The sequence below is a fragment of the Pantherophis guttatus genome, chromosome 1 (genome assembly GCF_059756535.1).
Source record: "Pantherophis guttatus breed Tessera chromosome 1, ASM5975653v1, whole genome shotgun sequence".
NCBI lineage: Eukaryota > Metazoa > Chordata > Lepidosauria > Squamata > Colubridae > Pantherophis > Pantherophis guttatus.
Window position 1 is genome coordinate 41,539,953 of NC_142063.1, and position 20,969 is coordinate 41,560,921.

The 20,969-nt window shown below is 38.8% G+C and overlaps 1 protein-coding gene across 3 annotated transcripts in view; it reads left to right on the forward strand.

Annotated features, from left to right (window-relative positions):
* Positions 1-2,840: 2,840 nt before the first annotated feature.
* Positions 2,841-20,969, forward strand: part of CCDC85C (coiled-coil domain containing 85C) — a 174,529-nt gene continuing 156,400 nt past the window's right edge. For all 3 annotated transcript variants that reach the window (XM_034418450.3, XM_034418452.3, XM_034418451.3), the window contains exons 1-2: positions 2,841-3,927; positions 4,026-4,954. In XM_034418450.3, coding sequence (XP_034274341.2) covers positions 4,246-4,954 — 709 coding nt within the window. In that variant the 5' untranslated portion in view covers positions 2,841-3,927; positions 4,026-4,245. The remainder of the gene's footprint in view (positions 3,928-4,025; positions 4,955-20,969) is intronic.

Below are 20,969 nucleotides of genomic sequence, written 5' to 3' on the forward strand. Positions count from 1 at the left end.
AAGAGGGGGCTGATGTCAAGTGCTGGGAAATCAGGAGATTCAGGCAGTTCAAATTAGTATAAAGATTTATTGCAAACTTAAGCTCTCTATAAGAATCTGACCTATTAACAGTCAAGGGAAACAAGCAGGAATAAGAAGGCATTCAAGGTGGACTAGACTTAGATCTCTTCCAGCGCCTAGGCTCAGCCTGTCATGTAAAGCTGGACTTGGACTGCTTGCAGGAACATAATGACTCCAGGCTGATTCCTCTCTTGACTCCGCCCCCTGCTCTGCCTCTTCTTTTCCTATATGTAATATTAAACATATTTACTCAGAAATAAACTATATAGATACTCCTGTACTTACACCCACAACTGAGTTCAAAATTTCCATTGCTAAGCAAGACAGTTGTTAAATGAATTTTGCCTTTTTCAACCTTTCTTGCCACAGTTAAGTGAATCACTGTAGTTGTTAAGTGAACCTGGCTTCCCTATTGACTTTGCTTGTCAGTAGGTGACAAAAAGGTGATCACATGACCCCAAGTCACTGTAACCAACATAAATATATGCTAGTTGTCAAGCATCTGAATTGTGATCATGTTAACATGGGGATGCTGCATAAGTTGAAAAACGTAAGTCACTTTTTTCAGTGCCATTATAATTTTGAATGGCCATTAAACAAATATTTATACATTGACAACTACTTGTAAAGAATTTAATTTTCTCCTTGAATAATAGTATTGGGTAAAAGTTGAATTAAGAAACTTCTTGAATCATTCCTTAATCTTAATAATATTAATCTTAACACACACTGGCTTCAGAGTTATGAAACCACCAATTTTGTGATTACAAAACTTCGGATTGTGTTGTGTAAATATACAAGATCAGACCATTCAGGTAACCTAAATATTTGTGAACTACAACTCCCATCAGCCTTAACTGGAACAGCCAACAAGGGCATAACATATAATGGGAACTGAAGTCCAAGAGAGTTATCCATTCATGTAATGGAGCGATTTTCTGGATTTGTGTGGCATGCTGAACCAGTAACTACAAACGTGGACCACATACTAGGCTAAAATATTGCTAATTTGTTGCTTAGTGGTTGTATGAAAACTGTATAATATGTGGACAGCATCAGTTGGAGGAGCTTAACTAGAACAGGATTGGCAATTTGACACTTACAGCAACAAACACACTTGTGAATACTTCTGATGTTTGCCAGGCTTTCCCTATCATTTTATTATACTTTAAAATATGTTAATTAAATATGTTAATTAAAATAAAGGTACAAGAACCTGCTGCAAACCAAAGCACATGCTGCAAACCAAAGCACAGCACCCCCAGCAATGTCTTTATTGTGCAAAATTGCTGATCCAAATAGGCCCCAAAGGCATTCTTAGAAATGCATTGTTTGGAAGGCTGCCCTATGCCTAAAAACAGGGCCATTTTAATTCAATAGTAAATACAGAACTATCATGAGTGGGTAGGCAGGCAACAAGGGCCAGTTTGCCTTCTGGTAGATCTTTATTCTGATTGACTTTTGTCAGCGACAGCCCTTTCGGAAATAGTCAATTGCGATCTACTTTGTGTCAGTACCTATGATAATCTCTCCAAACCCCCAATGCCTCCAGTAGGTCAGTAACATTGCCAATGTTCTGTTATTTGAAAGAACATTACATTCATGACAGCCAGGTTGGTGTAATGGTCAAAGCATCAGGCTAGAAACCTGAAGACCATGAGCTCTAGTCCTGCTTTAGCCACAAAGCCAGCAAGGGTGACCTTGGGCCAGTCACCTTCTCTCAGCCCTAGGAAAGAGGCAATGGCAAACCACTTCTGGAAAAACCTACCAAGAAACTGCAGGGATTTTGTCCAGGCGGTCTTTGAGAATCGGAGGCAACTGAAGGTGGTGTGGTGGTGGTCCGAGTTCACGGCATTTTACAAAGCTGTTGCTGATATAAGGAACTCCACTATGATTAACTAAACGAGGGATCAGCAACCTGTGGCTCTGGAGCTGCTGCGGCTCCTTGTCACTCAAAATATGCGTCACAACCACCAATGTGTGACACCCGCCGGAATACGATTTATTGAGCATTTCAATCCCTGGTAGGTCAACCATGGATAAATCCAAGAAAAGAAAAGTTTCAGAAGAAAACAGAACGTTTAATTCAAGTACATATGCTAGTTTTGTGGCCGCTCAAGAAATAGTCAGGCACGGGAAGGGTTTTGTGGCTCCCAGTGTTTTCTTTTTTGTGGGAAACTGGTCCAAATGGCTCTTTGAGTGTTTATGGTTCCAGATCCCTGAACTAAACCATGGTTTACTTCTCGCTGGGCTCTGCACAAGGTAACTAACTATAAAGGGGCTTCAATGGTTAGGTTCTCTCCCCCCCACCCCCAGGTATAAATAAACCCATTTTTTAGTCCAAACCAAAAAAAGCCCCCTACTTTCTACCTCACATCAGCCTCGCCTTCCACATTAGTTCGCCCAAAATAACCTCCTGAGTTCTGGCGGGATTTTCCAGAGGAATCCCCAATCCCCACAAGTTCCGAGTCGCTTCGGCCTAAGAGTGCAGCTACCAGGCTCCCGGTTTCTCCTCGTCGCCCTCTCGGGGTGGCCAGGAGTTCTTCAACCCAGACCGTTTACCGCCCACCGAAGAGCCACTTGAAAGCGCCTCCTCCTCCTGTCAGTTCGCAAAGGGTTTTCACGGCTATCGCCCAGGGGAGCGCTCCGTGGGGCTTTATCTCGGGAACCCCAACCGTTGCCCACCCCCCCCCCCGCGGCCTTCCCAAACGTTTCTCCCGCTCGTGACGAAGGCAGGGTCGCGCGAGCCATCGAACTATTTCCTTCACGCGTTCGTCGTCGTCGTCGTCCTCAAAATGGAGCCCGTGGCTCACCCGGGCAGAAAGACGCAGGGAAAGACGAGGGGAAAAAAATGCCATTTAATCGAAGGGTGGGGAGGCCTTTAACATCAAAGATGTTTGGCTCCGCAGGGCAACTCGTTATTTCCGCCCCCCCCAGCTCTGAATCCTCTCGTCCAAACGTCCCTTCCTAGAATAAGAAGCTGACTTTTAGGGGGGGGAGGCAAGGGAGGGATGCGGGGTGGTTTCACGGAGGGCTCTCGTTCCAGGCAGAAGTGGAAAAGAGATCGCGGCCCCTTTAAGAGAGGCACGGCGCTCTACCTTTGCCTTTGTACCTGCTATTTTGAAATGCGCCCTTGCCGCCCGCTCATTGGTTCGGGGAGAAATTATCGCTTCTCCTCGTAACCCGACCCAAGGCGGAAAATGAAATGCAACCTGAACGCGCCAGCTCGGGCAGGGAGAAGAACCGAGCCCGGACCATCTGATTGGCCAATCAGGAGTCAGGAGGAGGAGCCCAATCCGCTAATCCCCTCCCTCCCATAAAACCGAGCAGTGTGCCGGAGGACCGAGTGGAGCGGTACGCGAAGATAAGCCGCTGTGCTTATTGGATTTCTCTCTTATTTTAGGTCCTTGCTTTTATTCTTCGCGTTGCTTCTCCAAGGTGTATTGCAGATTCTCATCCTGGAATGTCCTTTCCCGTCTTCCTCCCTCCCTCCCTCTGGCTTGAAATAATAGGCGATGCCTTGTTCTAAGCTTTCTCAGTTCCTTTCCGATGGTGGTTCTGAAAATTTAAATGCAGTTTTACAAAGAGACTGACATCATCCGGAGGGCTGTCTTAGAACTAAAAGCATTAAAAAAAAAGCGGAGGAAGGGATCGGTTTTTTAAAAATTGCATTTTCTTTTATTCTTTTCAACTCTAATTTGCTGCAGACGGAGGGGTTGGGTCATTTAAGCTTGGAACCTGACCGTTTCTCAGCCTCGTATAGCTTTTATCTGTTGGAAATCTACGCGGCGTGGATACTGAACCCAAGCAGGTTGATTTTTAAGCTAACAGATTCTATTCTTATTGCTGCGGCTGTGTTAGCTTTGGGTAAGTTGACTTGCTTCACTTTTGAAAGGCTTTAAATATATATATATATATATATGAAGCTCCGGGTGCTCAGTCTTTTTCATTTTTATTTTATTTAGGCATGGGAGTTGTAAGGCAGAGAAAACATTTTACAGAAATGAGTGGATTTACAGTTTTTTGTGTTCTTGTGCTCTCTGAAGAATTGTAGGATTTTAAAAATACAAAATCACATTCCACAATGTTGCTGTGAATATTGAACTTGCAGAGTATTTAAAATATATTCCTTGAAAAGAACAGTTTGTGTCTCCTCTCCTTCCAAAGAGGAAGTAGAATATAAAAATGTCAAAAAATTCTGTGGAAGGTTCAAAGGAAGACCTGACCAAAATGACAGAAGAAGATCTGTTGAGATGGAACAAGGAAGAATTGGTGAAAAAGCTGAAGAAAGTAGAGAATGAAAAAATGAACTTGATGGTGGAGCACAGCAACTTGATGAAAGATGTGAACAGAAGACTCCAAGTTCACCTGCACGAGATCAGGGGGTTGAAAGAAGTTAATCAGAAGCTGCAGGATGATAACCAAGAACTGAGGGAGCTCTGCTGTTTCCTGGATGATGACAGGCAAAAGGGGAAAAAGCTGTCCAGGGAATGGCAGAGGTTTGGGAGACACACTGCAGGTGTAATGTGGAAGGAAGTTGGAATGTACCAGCAGAAGCTGAAAGAATTAGAAGCCAAGCAAGAAACCCTTTTGAGAGAAAATGTTGAGCTGAAGGAAATTGTGCTAATGCTGGATGAAGAGAGGAATGGAGCAGGCTCCCGAAGCTCCATAGATAGCCAAGCTAGTCTCACCAACCTCAATGGAGGTTCTGGAACCAGGGATGTTGGAGATGGGAGTAGTACATCCAGCGCTGGCAGTGCAGGAAGTCCAGATCACCACCATCATCTCCTTCACCATCACAAAGTTGTTGAAAACAAAGCTGGAGCCATCCGGAGATCTATGGATGACCTTTCTGCTCCTCTTCACCACCGGAGCATCCCAAATGGTCTCAATGGTAAGTCCTGGTTTCTAATTCATGCATTTTGTTTCCGTATAAAGAGTAAATTGGCTTCCAGACATCTTTCTTTCTGAAGTTGACCCATCAGTGGAAGTTTGACTTTATTCAAAACTTGTACATCTTTGCCTTGCAGGTAAAAGTTTTCTTCATACTCTTTTGTCTATTAAAAAACCTGCATTTTTATGGTAAAAGAATGGATCTTGCTTCACCTGTTTTATGCATGCTTATATGAAAATCTATCCCATAGCTACCTACTTCTGGTAATATATAGTCCTGTTTAATTAACACAAGTGCAGGGTTTAATCTAACCTGTGTTTCTACTAGCCCATTTAATTGAATTCACAGCGGATGTATCTTTGTGAAATAGTATTGACCTTTCATTTAAGACTTCTTCCTCTTCCTGTTTCTAATATGGACTTGTTTTTACCATAAACATTTAGACAACCTACACTCTGATGTTGCATTTTTAAGGTATTATCAACTGCAAAACAAGTTACCTTGTCCTGAGATCTTGCCAATTTTAATTTATTACCTTGCATAGATGTACTTTGGGACAGAAGATGCCATGGAAAGTAGCTCTACTTGGTGGAGATGAGTACAGAGTAGGAATGAGAACTGACCTGCTGGGGCTCAGGTGATGGCATTCTGGATTTTAATCAAAAGTAATTTTCCCTTGGTTGGCTGTAAAACATTATTGTTCCACCTAGTGATCCTTATTCACATCACTGCCAAATGCTTTTAACTACATCTTTTATGTGAAGGCATTTTTGTGTTCGACCTTTCAATTACTAGATTAATAAATGAATTGTTTGTGGTCTAAAGAAACACAGATTGGGCTTTTCTTATTGGCTTTAGAATTCAATATTTAGCAGGATAAGTACCTCTGAATAATATTAATGTTAAAATTGTTGGCATTTTTGTGTGATATGAATTTATCTTCTGTGTTTTAAAATTTGACGCTGCAATTATCAGGTTGTTCAATAATGAATGTATTTAAATATTTTTAGGGTCTCTATTTTTAGAGACTGAACTGATTTCCAAAATGTTCTACTTATTTTATATATTTCTCTGTATTTTATCTGTACCATCTTGCTGGAGGCCTTTGAGCTAATAACTTAATAATAGGCAGTAGTAGGTATGTGGGCATATGACCAGTGGTGGGTTCCTCCCGGTTCAGTCTGGTTCGGCCAATATGACGTCACCGAACCGGTTCTCCCCCCCCGCCCTCCCACCCCCCCACCCTCCCACGTTATTCTTACCTTTTATTTGGTCCCACCCCCAATCTATTGCTGCATCCTGAGTCCCAGCTGATGACTAGAGGGAAAAAACCTGTTTAAACTCTTGCCGCGGGGCTTCAAAGGGCCGTCCTACAGCTGATCAGTGTTAAAAGCAAACAAATGAGTTGGGTCATAAGTGCGAGGACCTTCCAGAAATGACTCTGACCAGCTAGCCATGCCCACCTAGTCACATGACCTCCAAGCCACACCCACAAAATAAGCCACGCCCACAGAACCGGTAGTAAAAAAATTTAGAACCCACCCCTGCATATGACATGCGATTTGTATTGGGCATATTGAATAACAAGCCAGAATTCCATTTTTTAAAATTTCACCCACAATCTTTTGAAATTTGTTCATATCTTAATGTCCAAACCACTGAGTTTTCATGGAGTGAGGCTTCCACAGAAATAGTGTATCCCTGACATTTTTTATTTTGTTTGTTTTCTGGACTTCGTGTGCAGAGATTGATTTCTTGGGGGCAACTACATGATTTCAGATTTTTAGGCTCTTGGTTAGAGTTTTTAAATGGATTTAAGGATTACATCAAGGATTGATCCTTGTATGTGGCTTAGTATTAGATTCATTAAATAAAAAACCTGACCTTTTGCTCCATTTCTTTGGAAATGAAATCCCATTAATTTTATTTCCAGGCAATGCTGTATCATGGTTTAGCGTTCTGAGGCAATTCTCAGTATATCTTACATATGTTTTTATATTAAGACTCAGAAATAAAGGTTTAAAAAATGAAAGAGAACAATAAAGTATAAAAAGTGTATAAGTAGCTCAGTTTTTTAAAAATAGCATTAAACTTTGACCACATATTGATCAGTCTTTCCATTACATCAATAGAAAGCTAGTTGATAAGCAGAGGGTCAAATGTATTATCAGTCAAAGATTGCAAAGGTGGGGTGGCATCATTTTTCCATTGTAAGAAAGTATTTTTTCTGCATTATCCTATGCTCAATTAATTTATAACCATTTGAAATTTTTGCTATATAATTCAGAATTACATTTGCATTTCAAAATTATATACATTTGCAAGAGAATTACATTCGATTTGCATTCAACCGACAGACTTTTAAAAAGTAAAAAGCATCTACTAATAATAACTTTTTAAAGACAATTGAATCAGATAATTACCACCAAAAAACAACTGAAATAGAAAATATCAAATAAAAAAAACATATTAATGTTACAGGAATAATATGTTGAAATGTAGCAAAGAATTCCCTTGTGCAAACCAAGATATCTGTTTCATCCTCCTATTAAATATTTGCAGATTTTTCACTGTGATCCAATAGTATGATGTCAGTAAATCTAATTGCACCTGCAGCATCCCCTACCCACAGTAAGCCTCTCCGCCTGGCCTCCCTTGACTCATCTGTGGCCTATGCCGGCCCTGCCAGTGCATCTTCTAGCCTAACCCATTCCTTGCGGCACCACACTAGCCTCCCGTGGCACCCCGGTGCTTCTTAAACTGGGATTCCTTTTTAATAACCTGCATATCTTGGAGTTATAAGGGCAACCAGGACTGCTGGGGTTGCTGTTGCTAAGCAATGTGGTCATATATATCATGTTTTATGACCTCATTGCTTAGTAATGACAATCCTAGTCCCAGTTGCCATTGTAACCCAAAGACTACCTGTATGGGTAATTTAGAATGAAAAACTTCCCATATGTTTTCCTATGCTGGTTTACAATAGGCTTGTTTAAAGTGCCTCCAGTGACTTAAACTGGATGGTTTGACCAGGATGATAGTAACTGTCTTTAGTCTGCAGCTATGACCCTCCAGCAGGAAAGGTTGTTTGCTCCAGCAGTTTACTTATTCTTTGTTGACAGATATCATTATTGAATACATTTGCATTCTATACCTTTAACTCTAAAGTCAATGGATTTTAATCTGGTAATTGGGGAGGAAAATGAAGTTTGTCCCTAAAGTATTCTATACCTTGAAGCTCTAATTACACATTTCAACATTATTAAGATCTATGTCAGAAGGTATGGTAGAAGATGTAGCCAAAATGAATAGTAAATACAGTAAGTACTTATATAAGAAAGATGGAATATGTCCTCACCAGATGATGGGAAGAAATGGTCAAGACAAGAGCAATAATGAATTAATCATGTTGATCTTAATATTAACTTTCATACAGAAATTAAGAAGGAATTTAATGGAAAATATTTCACTAAAGTAAAATGTGTATAACCAGTTTTTCTTCCTTCAGAGATCTTTCTTGAATTAAGATAACACAAAGTGTGAGAATAAATAACAAATCAATAAGTCTCTGAGCAAGCATTAGTATTATTTGGGCATGTGATACAAACAGATGATGGATTATAACAAATTATGCTTGACAAGATTGAGGCAAGCAACTGGGATCACTTGAATTACTGGGATTACTGGATATTTCTGGAAGAGCTATGAGTTATTAGTGGAAATGGTCAAATGACAGAGATTTGTCTCTGCTTCATTATTTTTAAAATAGAAATTGTGGAGAGTTTCAAAGGTAAAGCATCCATCCAGTAAAAAGAAATATATGTAGCTCAGGGCTGAACTGTGCTCTCTGAGCTTGATTGTTTGCAAGAATTTCAATACCCAACTAGGTAACATCATCAGTGACACAGGTGATATTACTTAGTTGGGTAATGAAACATCTCTAAGCAACAACCAAGCTCAGAAAATGCCAAAAATTCCATAGTGAAGCATGTATAAGCATGAAGAAGGGATTTCTTGGATGAAATGATATATGATTTCAGGGTGGACTTAATTTGTGAGTGGGAAAAGGTGAATATGTAAACAAAATGGCTTACTGAAAGTACCTTAACAAAAGTTAAACTTGAAAGAACAATGCTGTTACTTAGCGCCAGTAAAGATTTCTGGCATCTGTTCTTCCACTTCCAGGTCCTGCATGTAATAACACATCTACCATTAACTCATGTATGTTTACAACAATAAAGGGCAATTTGAATGCACCTGAAGGCTAGATTTACATATTCTCTCATAGCCGAATACAGGTGGCAACACCTAACTGACCTTGGGTGATCTCAAAAAGCAGGATTTAAACTAGTTCTGGATTTCATAAAGAATCTCAAGGCTGCAGGCTAAACTAAGAATGCTGGAATAAACCAATTCTATATTGTTACTGAGAAAACCACTTTGACTAAATTTACCAAATTAAAGTTATTTGAATTTACCCAACTAATTCAACAAGACTGGCTTGTTGACTCTTGATGATATTTATTTATATGAGGCCTCAAGAAAATACTTTTTGAAAATTTCTCCTACCTGTACATTCATATCTAACTTCTTTTCTGGACTTCCTTTATTCAATGATATTTGTGGAATATAAGTAGTGTAATTTCTTAGTGACCAGAGTATGCTTTCTTTCAGTGAAAAACTAGCTTGGTGATGAGTCGCTACATAAATCTACTCTTAACTGCTTTGTGGAAATATTAGCAATTCTTTGCAAGATTCTCTGAAAATACTTATGTTACTAAAACATCTGTGGTAACTTGCCTAAGCTACCCCTGTAGGCTATCAAACCACCACACCCTATGTTAAGCTGGATGGTTCTGGAGTTGAGAAACTGCTTGGCGCTATAGCTCTTGTTCAATTGTATTGTTTCTTGAGATGGCAAAGGCAAAAATTAAATGTTGGCCTTAGGAAAGAAAAGGAAGGTATACCATCAGTGTAATTTCCTTAGGATGTTGTGTTTTCTGGGAGGGGTAGTATTCAGAAAGAAATTCTAAATCAGCTTTCTGGAGGATACCAGGTTATAGAAGGCTAATCTACATATTGCCAACACACTGAGGAGAATGCATGATCCGGGTTCATATCGCTTGCTATGGTGTATTTTTTTTGGTTTTGACTTAGTATGATATGTGAACCCAGTTACTGCTTGGATTGGGCTGCTATATTTGATGTGTCTATATTCTGTGTTATCATTGAAAGGGTGACAGGTAGTCCTTGACTTATGACCATTGACTCAATAACTGCTGACAGTGACATTAGTGAGTTGCAAAGGGACTTCTGTCCGTTCCACAAAATTATGGTTGTTACAGTGCCAACGCAGTCATGTGATCAAACTTCAGGTGCTCGAGAGCGCATCAGACTACAGGGGTGCTGCCTCTCCCTCCATCTGCTTATTTCCCTACATCCATGCCCTTTTTGCCCCCTGCAGTTCATGACCCCTGCCACCCTAGTTGACCTTCATGGTCTTTTGCTCCCGTTGCTCATCAAGCATTCCTAGCCTGGCCCTTTGCACGGCAAATGCTGGCTGCATATAGCTTTCTTCCCAAGGTCACTCATGGTAGTTTTCTATCTGATTTTGTCTAACAGAGATAACAGATAGTATGTTTCCTTTAAGCTGATGAAAAAGAATTCTAAAAGGATAAGCAGTTACGAATTTGGATTTTCTAACAATCACAACTTCTGTCTGTGCTCATGCATGTTTTTATGGTGTTAATCCTTGGTCTATATTGGATTGCTTAAGCCATTCTATTGATCTGGTTTAAACAACTGGATTTCAAGATTTTACTAATATACTAAACTAAACTAAACTAAATTAAACTAAACTAAACTAAAGAGTATTTTTTAAAAAAATAACAAAATAGATTTCCCAAATCTGTATTCTGCCTGTCCTAGTGTGAATATTAATATTAAAAAAAAACACCATACAATTTTTGAAAAAAATACAGGAGAATTTCAGATTTTTCAGAATATTCAGATGGCTTTTCTTACATTGAAGATATGTGATATTATTTAGACCATGTAGCCTTTGTCAGAGTAGGACCAGGATCACTTTACTGAAGCATCAGAATCCACTCTATTGCACAATCCTATGAACTTCTTTATTGCTAATATGTTTATTTGAATAGTCTGCCTTTTAAAAGCCATATTAAAATATGTCTGAACAATAGAGAGGGCTGAAGATGATGTAGCAGAAAAGTAAAACATAAAATAAAACTAAGCCTAGCCCCACTCTTTGGCAGAAAAGAATAGCTGCAGGGAGTTTTGCTATTCTCCCTCTGCCAGATACAACATTTTGATGCAGCTGTTGAAAACTCTGGGCCTGGTTTGTGGATTAATGCATGTGTATTAATCACTGTCTTTTGTGAACTACCTTGAACATCTGAACGAAAAAAAGTGGTATAAATGAAATCACAACATACTATGTCTACACATATCCATGTCTCCTACTAAATACAGCTACTGAATAAAAAGTAAAAAAAAAAAATCATGGCCAAAGAGATCAGTGTGCAAATCCCATTAGATATACAGTGGCTAGCTTGGTTGGAACATAGTCATAATATGTAAGAAATGTTTTGGGCAACATTCTTCCTAAAACTAAACAAGTTTGGGATTTGTTATTGTTTGGTTGGGAGTCTGCCTAGATATCTGATGCAAGTATCATTATAGAACCAGTTTGAACAACATCCTTCCCCCCCTCCTATTTTCAGTTAATGCTTGTCTTCAAGGCCATAACTCAGTGATTGAGAATTTGAGTTTAGTTCTCATATAGAACTCTGCAGAATTACTTCAGCACTGAACTAGATGGACGTAAGGACTATCTCAAAGAAGACATTTTGCTAAATTTCAACTTTGCATTATTCATTCATTCATACAGGAATAAACAAACTTCTGTGTTCTAAATATGTGCCAAAGATTATTTTTTTATTCATCAGGATATTAAGAATGATGTTTATGGATGGATGTTTTGCCTTAGGTAGATTTTATCTTTCACCAGAAATAAATATTCTCTGCATATGAGGACTAAGACTCAGGTGCAAAGCTTTTTTACACACCGTATTGCATGGGAACAATATCTATTTATATTTCTTGTATTGTATCTTTTTATACTACCTCTAAGAAGTCTGTGAAGTGTTAGGTGATATGGCTTAAATATGTCTGCCTCTCATTGCTAAAAAGGGTTCAGTGAATCAGCTCTCTGTTTCCATCACAGCACACTATTAGAATAATTTGCACAGCAGACAATAGATTCCCTAAGCTTTGTTATAATCTGCTCATGTGTGTGAGCATAGATCCTTCTATTTCTTGGCCACTTGTGTGGGAAGGAATTATCTGGATGTAAACCAGCATATTTTACCACTTTTCTCTAGGAGTGTTGGACGCTCTGCTTTCTGAGCGTCAAGTGTCAGACATTAAAATGGATGTATAATTTGCTATATTCTATGTGACTTTTCTGCATAACAAAATCGGGTGGATATTTTTAAAATAATTTCTCTTCAAAGGCATTCATAGGATTTCAAAATAAGTTGTTATGGACACAGCATGTGTGCTCTGAAGTGGCAGTTTTAGCATCTGTATTCAATAACATCTTAAGTACATTGTGGAAAAATACATTTATACATATGCAAATGTTTCCTCTTATCAGGAGTGCTTTGATTGACATTGAGGACACAGCAGTGAGTAGCAGTTCTTTTAAGATCCTCTCAGAGTAGTTGACAAAAGAATACATTTTGAAGTCCTGTCTGCCATTTCCCAACAGGCATATACAGAGACTTGTAGGCCTTCAAGATAAAGTCTTAGAAAGTTGGTGTCCCAAACAGAGTATGATTTTCTTCTTTAAATAAGCAAAGTAGAACATTAAAATTTGAATAGGTACATATGTGGTACAGAGTTAAGACCATTCGAAGTTACGACTCTGCTGAAAAAAGGGACTTACCAAGGGTTATGTCACTTACAGCCATTATAGTTTCCCCATGGTCATGTGATCAAAATTTGGGTCTTTGGCGATTGGCATGCATTTACAACAGTTACAGCATCCTGGATGACATGACCACTATTCGCAACCTTCCCAGGGAGCTTATAACAAGCAAAGTCAATGGGCAAAGCCAGATTTGCTTAACTATTGTATGGTTCAGTCAACAACTACCAGCCAAAGGTCATGCTACTCATTTAATGATTACATTGTTTACCAGTTGAAGTTCCAGTCCCAATTGTGTTTGTAAGATGAGGACTTATTTGGATATATTGGTTAGTATCCAACTTTTTATACTTAGAATGTTCTCTCCTCTGCTGTAAAGCAACTCCCCCTCCCCTGGTCTTTCAAAGGGATTAGGATTCAAAACAGCAGATTTAAAGTATAGGGAGCTGCAGAAGGGTGAGAATCCTTTCACATCCAATAAGTACAAAATGCTTCTGTTAATGGAAGCATACAATTAAATTCCATTTTTGGTTTCAAATATATTTTAAATACATATTTTGTACATTAGGTTGAGGAGTTCAGTGGTAGTACAGTAGACTAAAGCACTGTTATTAACATCATCTTGCAATTACTGCAAGTTCAACTCTCACTAGGCTCAAGGTTGACTCAGCCTTCCATCCTTTCAAAGTAGGTGAAATGAGGACCCAGATTGTGGGGGCAATAAGCTGACTTTTGTATACTACACAAAAGGATGAAGGCTATTGCTTAACGCATTGTAAGCCGCCCTGAGTCTCCGGAGAAGGGCGGCATATAAATCAAAGCAAAAAAAATGTTTTTTTAAAATATAGCAGATATATCAGGAGGAGATATAACTAGAATAGAGAACAGGTATTTTTCTATTTAAATCCTCTTGTTTGGAAACATTTCCTTACCATCTTGATCCAATGTAATAGCTCAGTACATAGAGACTCATAATATTTGATCTTGTAGAAAAAGTGGCCACAATTCAGATGCAGGGTGTGAGCACAGCAGCTCATAGAGAGCCCAGGGCCCCAAAATTGAATTCTGAAATTGACTTTTAACACTGTGCACAAGTCTGGCTTGCACAAGCACAGTTGAATTGTTGTCACAACACACTTCTATTCTATATGGATAAGGCTGCTCTTCAATATACTGCTAAGTTACACTACATGGTTGCATTCTATATTGTGCTAAACTACAACAAATCATATACCAGTTAGTGGACTTTATGCACTGGCCTCTCCAGGTCATACAATGCAGATACCTCACAAGGTTGTTGTAGGAATTACCTAAATATATAAATGAGCATAATAATGATGTTTTTAGGAAGATCAGAAAAATCATGACAATGAATCATGCCCTTCATCCATGCGGCAATGTTGACAGACTACTTCTCAAGGAACATAAGTGGGTGGGGAATGTTGCAAGTACACCAGACAGATGAAGGAGTAAAAAGGGCATTGGAAGAAGATTGTGAAGCAGATGTACTAAAGCTAGTATACCATGAAGGCTTACTGAGTACTGGAGAAACCAAATTGGTCTACAAAAAAGACTAAATGAAGGGGAAACCTGGCAAGGCAAAGTCAGGTAATGGTCAGTACATTAAAAAGGCAGGCAAAACAGATATCAAGACCTGACAATGGTTAAGGGCAGGAATGTTGAAGAAAGAGTTAAGAGAAGCTAATTCTGGCTTCAAAAGACCAATCTTAAGAATAAATGCATACAAAGCCAGAATTAAGAAGACAGCAAGAGATAGCAAATACTTCCTCTTTAAAGAAGCTGAAGAAACAGTGAACAAGCTAATTAGCTACTGCAAGAAGATTGCACAGGCTGACTACAAACAATAGCATGACAAAGTAGCAACAATGGTGCATTGAAATATCTACAAGAAATACCACCAGCCTGAAAGCATGAACTGGTGGGAACACAAAAGAGACAAAGCAATAGAAAATGAAGAAGCTAAGGTGCTCTGGGACTTGAGAATTCAAACACGCAAACACTTGCCACATAACACTACAGACTTCAATAAGAAGTCTTTCTGATTGTCAATAAGAAAGATGAAAAAGTCTGGAGAGCGGATGTGGCTGTACCTGGAGACAGCAAAATAGAAGAGAAAGTACTGGAGAAAAATACAAAATAGAAGTCCTGCAAATAGAAGTAGAATCACTACTGGCAAAAGAAAGCAAAGATAGTAGCAATAGTGATAGGCACTTTGGGTGCAATCTCAAAACACCACTGGCAGGGACAAAATCACCATCAGTCAATTGCAAAAGGCAACTTTACTTGCAACAGCTTACATCCTCTGACAATATCTTTAACATCATCAAAAGAATAACATCTGCTTAGCCCAGGCCCTTGGGAAAGTCTGGATAGGTGTAAAGAAATGCCAAATCAATCTAAACCTCTGTCGTACTATACGATGAACTATAATTTCATATGCTGCCCCAAACCCAGGGACTCTTAGCAGTTATCCATACTTTTTTTAGATACATAACTAATCATCTCTTTCTTGTAGCAAAAATGGGGCCGGGTTGGGAAGGGGGAAGCTTATTTACAAATGTAAACATAGATTTGTTAAGCAGTAAAAGAAGCATAGAGCAGTACAAAGCCAACTTTTCCCAACCTGGTGGTGAACACGGGTTATGATACCTGGGAATGATAACAATTATAGTTCAATAATCTCCAGGCACCAATATTGCATATTTACCTCCTCTCATTTTAAAAGCTTCATAAAATTTTAAAAGAAATCCCCAAATATGATTAAATAACTTCTCTCTTATGGGACAAGGATATCCAGTGTTTGACTGCTTTACTTCCTCATTCTTCTGACAGTGGTTTAATTTGAAAGAAATGGTGTGATTTTCTAAGTAGTCATCTACCTCTTAAGAGATCTGGAAAGAGGCCTCTTAAAATTAAAACCTGAATGTCTGTTAAGAGATGTTATAGTTGATATAATAATGTAGAACTTGGATTTGCTCCAATGCAGGAATATTGTAGAAGGACTGGCAAAGAAGAGTGGGATCAATTTAGAGTCATTAGAAGCCACAAATGAATTAAGTCCAGTCCCCCTTGATTTCTGTTATCCTTATCTAATCCTTATCTGTGACTAGGTGCTGACTGTTAGTTGAGAAGATTCCTGTGCATAGGCTTTTAGCAATAAATCAGTTAAATTAAACCTTCATGTGTTGATGGTTTTGTCCTGACAATACACTTTGTTTCTGAATATTTTGTTCAAAATCAAGGGTAAACAATGACTCCAAACTATTGCGGTTGGGTATCTTCTGATCAGAGAAAGATTTTGAAAATTTGATGCTGAACCCCCCTATTCCCTGCCTACCACCCCAAATGCAGTGCTTTCCCCACTCCATGGATGAAATTGTTTGACTGAATTAAATCCAAATGTAAACTCATCTCAGTGACAATCTCTCTCTCTCCCTCTCCCTCCCTCTCTAAAAACTCAGAACTTAGAATAACTTAATTGTTACTTTGAATGTACACTAATCGGCTTACATTAAAATGAAATTTCATTGCATACAGCTATCAAAGGGTCACTACCTCAAATATACACTACATAAACATGACAAAATAAAATAAATACAAAATTATGCATATTCCCATATGTATGACATATTGTATGACATATTGATGTAATAATATGATATATTGCTAATTTTATATCATTACTTAATAATAAGCTATCTTTATATATAATATTATTAAGCTTATAATGACTTTCTCATTCTGGAAGTGACTAAGTTACACAGATAATGTCTCTTTTTGGCCATTAAGCTCAAGATCAGTTGTTCTGATTGTGTCCTCATTTTTTCTCTTTAAAGAAAAGAACAGTAATGGATTAGCGCAATTCACTTCAAGTTGATTAGTGACCTAGTTGCAGAGCAGTTGGAAGTTACTAGAGCATTAGTCATCGAGGCCAAATTGCAGCAATGAAACCAAATTCCTTCATTTCAAAAGGTTCTTAATAGATTGACAAAAATTATTGTTGATTGAAACTTTGATATATATAGCGTGCCAAAGGTAGATTGAAAAATGGGAGTGTGGTGTGACTAATTAAATGTGCTGGGAAATTGGAGGTAGTTAAAGTGAGTTGTGACCAAACCCTGCAGGAAAAAGAATTGATGCATGTTTGCCCCATTCATGCCACCCTCTTCCTCTTTGTCAATAAAGTCATTATGTGCAAAAATTGTTCTATATACTACTAAAACTCTTGTGTCTGTAACCTTTAACTGAGTGAAACAGTGTGTCATAGGGTAGCAATTTTTGAAACAAGGTACCTCAAATGGACTATATTACAGAATGTGTCCAAAATCTGGGACCCAAGACTTCTTTGGGTTTGAAATTTGACAAATTTGGAATTGCTTCAGTGCTGCCACACTACTGCCCAGAGGTTCAATAGACTGGTCTTGCGCCAGCCCTTCGGAGGTTGGGTAGATCAGCCTTTCCTTTAACTACCAGCCAGGTAGAGCAATCCTGCCCTAATCCTTCAGAGGCCGGGAAAACTGGTCCCACTATCAACTGCTGGAGGGCACTCATCTACAGTCAAGCAGCTGTAGAAATTGCTCCTATTCCCATTGCTTTTTTTGCCCTTGGTCATTCTGCTTCTCTGTTTAGATAAAGAAATATTTCTTAAAAGAATGATCCAATTGATCACATGTACTTGTTAAAGTTCTATCAAAGAGGGGATTTGGATAAATGATATCAGTGATAAAAATGACATTGTTAGTGCTGTGACTTACAACTTGTAAACATGTAAGGATCCTTTCCTCTTATAATATACAAGTCTGATCAGATTCCATAATTTGATGCAATAGTTGATGAATTCTTGTGGGAAACTTATGTAATACTGAACACGGGTGACTTGCAATTTGGGTCAGTCTATCTGTTGCTTTTGTTGGAACCTGAATGTCCAGATATTATATTGCTTGTAAACCTGTAGGGTGGATACAGGTGGATAACTGAAATTATGGAGCTACATAGGGTATTAATGGCTAGGTATGAGAGTGAAAAGAGGGTGAGGCTTACAGCTTGTTATTTCCTGGAATTCCTCTGATGTGTGGCAAGAGTCAGGATATGGAGAGTTGTAATCCTGATGCTCATCTGTGATATTTTGCAATTAGTATGGCCAAATGGCAGGGTGAGAGTAAGCCCCAGTTTTGCAGCAACTTTATTCAATTGCTTTTTGGCAACCTAATTTTTTTATATGATACAGATCATTCTTAAGAAGAAAAAGTACATGAGCTGTGCGTTATACATATTTTGTGTAAATGTTACATTTTGCTTTGTATTTATTGTGAATCAAGTTAATATATGTTCATGTGGTTCTTGCAAATGTTAGAAAAAGGTTCTGGGTTTGAATCCAAGTCAGGTTACAAATTTTATTTTTATTATTTATTTATTTATTTTTATTAGTCATATTTCTATGCCGCCCACTTTCCAAGGACTCTGGGCGGCTTACACCAAAGACAATATACTAAATAGCATATTGCCCCATAACAATCTGGGTCCTCATTTTACCCAGCTCGGAAGGATGGAAGGCTGAGTCAACCTTGAACCGGTGAGATTTGATCCGCTGATCTGCTGAACTGGCAGTCAGCTGAAGTAGCTGTAGTACTGCACTCTAACCACTGTGCCACCTCAGCTCAAGCAGTCACCTAGGCATGTTAGGTGACTGCTTGAAGAAGAAGGTAGTTTTTATCTGACAGCTTAACATGGAGCATAGCAATCAGTGGCGGGTTTCAAATTTTTTTACTACCGGTTCTGTGGGTGTGGCTTGGTGGGCGTGGCATGGCTTGGTTGGCATGGTTTGGTGGGCATGGTAGGGAAAGAATACTGTAAAATCTCCATTCCCACCCCACTCCAGGGGAAGGTTACTGCAAAATCCCCATTTCCTCCCGATCAGCTGGGATTTGGGAGACAGAGAATAGATGGGGACGGGGCCAGTCAGAATTTTTACTACTGGTTCTCCGAACTACTCAAATGTCCGCTACCGGTTCTCCAGAACTGGTCAGAACTTGCTGAAACCCACCTCTGATAGCAATGGAAGGCAGACAATGGAGTTAGAAAACCCGAGGATGATAGTACTTGTAGTAACAACAGGCTTTCATTATGAAGTAATGGACATTGATGTGAAGTATGTTAGTTGTGCAAATTGAGGTGTTCCTGCCCTGGGAAAGTGTGAAGTCCAGGAGAGGAAGGTTCATTCCTTATCCTGTGGGGTGTGATCATAGATGGGTAAACCTCTTACGTGGTGTGGAATTTTGTGAGGGATCTGGCATTTGGCAGTCTTGTGATAAGAGATTTCTCTTATCTTGAGAGGTTTCTGTTTTATGTTTGTTTGTCAGGGTCAGCTGACTTTCTAGAGAGGTGTGCTTAATCATTTTCAGCCCAAGGGTCAATGCAGGCTGAGAAAGTTTAAGTGGTTTTTCTTTGCCAGCAGATCAGAAGTGGTGGCCAGGGCTGCCACGTGACCTGGCTAAAAGAGGAGGAGGAGCCACAGGGGCTATTTATTATTATTTTTATTAAGAAAATTAATTTAGACTTCCCACAATTTGATGCCCCACATAATGGTTAGGTACACACAATGGTAACATACACATGTTGTGTCTTAACATTGGCCATGCTGTGTGGAGCTGCTGAAAATTCTAGATAAAACCATCCTGGTTTAAGTACAGTTATTAAGGTTCCTTCAGGTTGAACTTGTCTCTTAGCGACTTCACAGGCACATCCTCTGCTGGTCTTTGAATAACAACTTCACGTTGCCTGAATACATATGTGATTTATGTTTGAAGTCTTATTACAACTCATTATCTTAACAATAACTTGTTCAAAGTTACAAGGGCACTGAATAATGAGACTTATAATTGCTCCTCAAAGTTGTGGCTGTCACAGCATCCCCACAGTCATGTGATGATGATTTGGGCACAACATTTACAATGATCAGAGTGTCCTCTGATCACATGGTCACAATTTGTAACCTTCACAGTTGGTGTCCAGCAAGCAAAGTCAGTGGAGACCTAGCAGGAACTTGCAAGTTACAGTCACATAACATTGTATTTAATGATCTGCAGTGATTAACTTAATGACTGCAGTCAGATTTGATGAACTGTTATAATAAGTCAGGTGAAGTCATGTGACTTTTCACTTTACAACCATGTCACTTAGCAACATAGTTGCCGATCCCAATTGTGGTTGGTAAGTGAGGACTACCTGTAATGTACTTTTCAAATTCCAGATGCACTAATCGGACTGAAAAAGTTGAGAATCTTTGCATTACATCTTAATGCTATAATATTAATGTTAGCATAATATTTAACACAGTACAAATAATTGAATCATTAAATATTTAATAATATTTAATATGCTATTATACATTTAATAGAGTAATAGTTTGGGCTTGCTTAATCTCTTGTGTGGACCCAGACAATTTTGGCTTATTCAGTAAATTATCATTAAGTCAATCAAAGCTTAATATGACTTGATTTCAGTAATTGTGTATGTAATTGATACATTCCATTCGTAAATGAGAATATTCATTGCAAGTTGGACATAAAGATGAAGTACTATTTCTCTTAGTTTTAACCCCAAAATGAGTTCTCTAGAGATATGATGCTTCCGTTTCAGTGTAGAGAAATTTGTTCCTGCAGTTAATGCAGAAGAGGGAGCTAACCTTTTCCTGTGCTTCACAATTCAGTAAGCAGTGGGAAGACAGATTCTTAGAGACAATGCTACTTTTCCTGCCTGTAGATATCTATTTTTGGAAATGGGTCAACTTCCTTTTTGCTGGACACATTAGTGCTCTAGTGCCCAGGAGCACTTGCTTTACAATTTTTCTGTTTGTTACACATGCATTAGAACTTCTCCGCATAACTATTTGTGGCAGCCCAGTGTTTCATGAATTGAAGCAAGTTAACTACAAGGAGAAGATGACATTTTGAGACAGGATAGGTTGAATTCCAAGTTTCAGGCATGAGTTGGATTTTTCAAAAGACAACAGGATATAACAAAGTATATATTACATTTCCCATG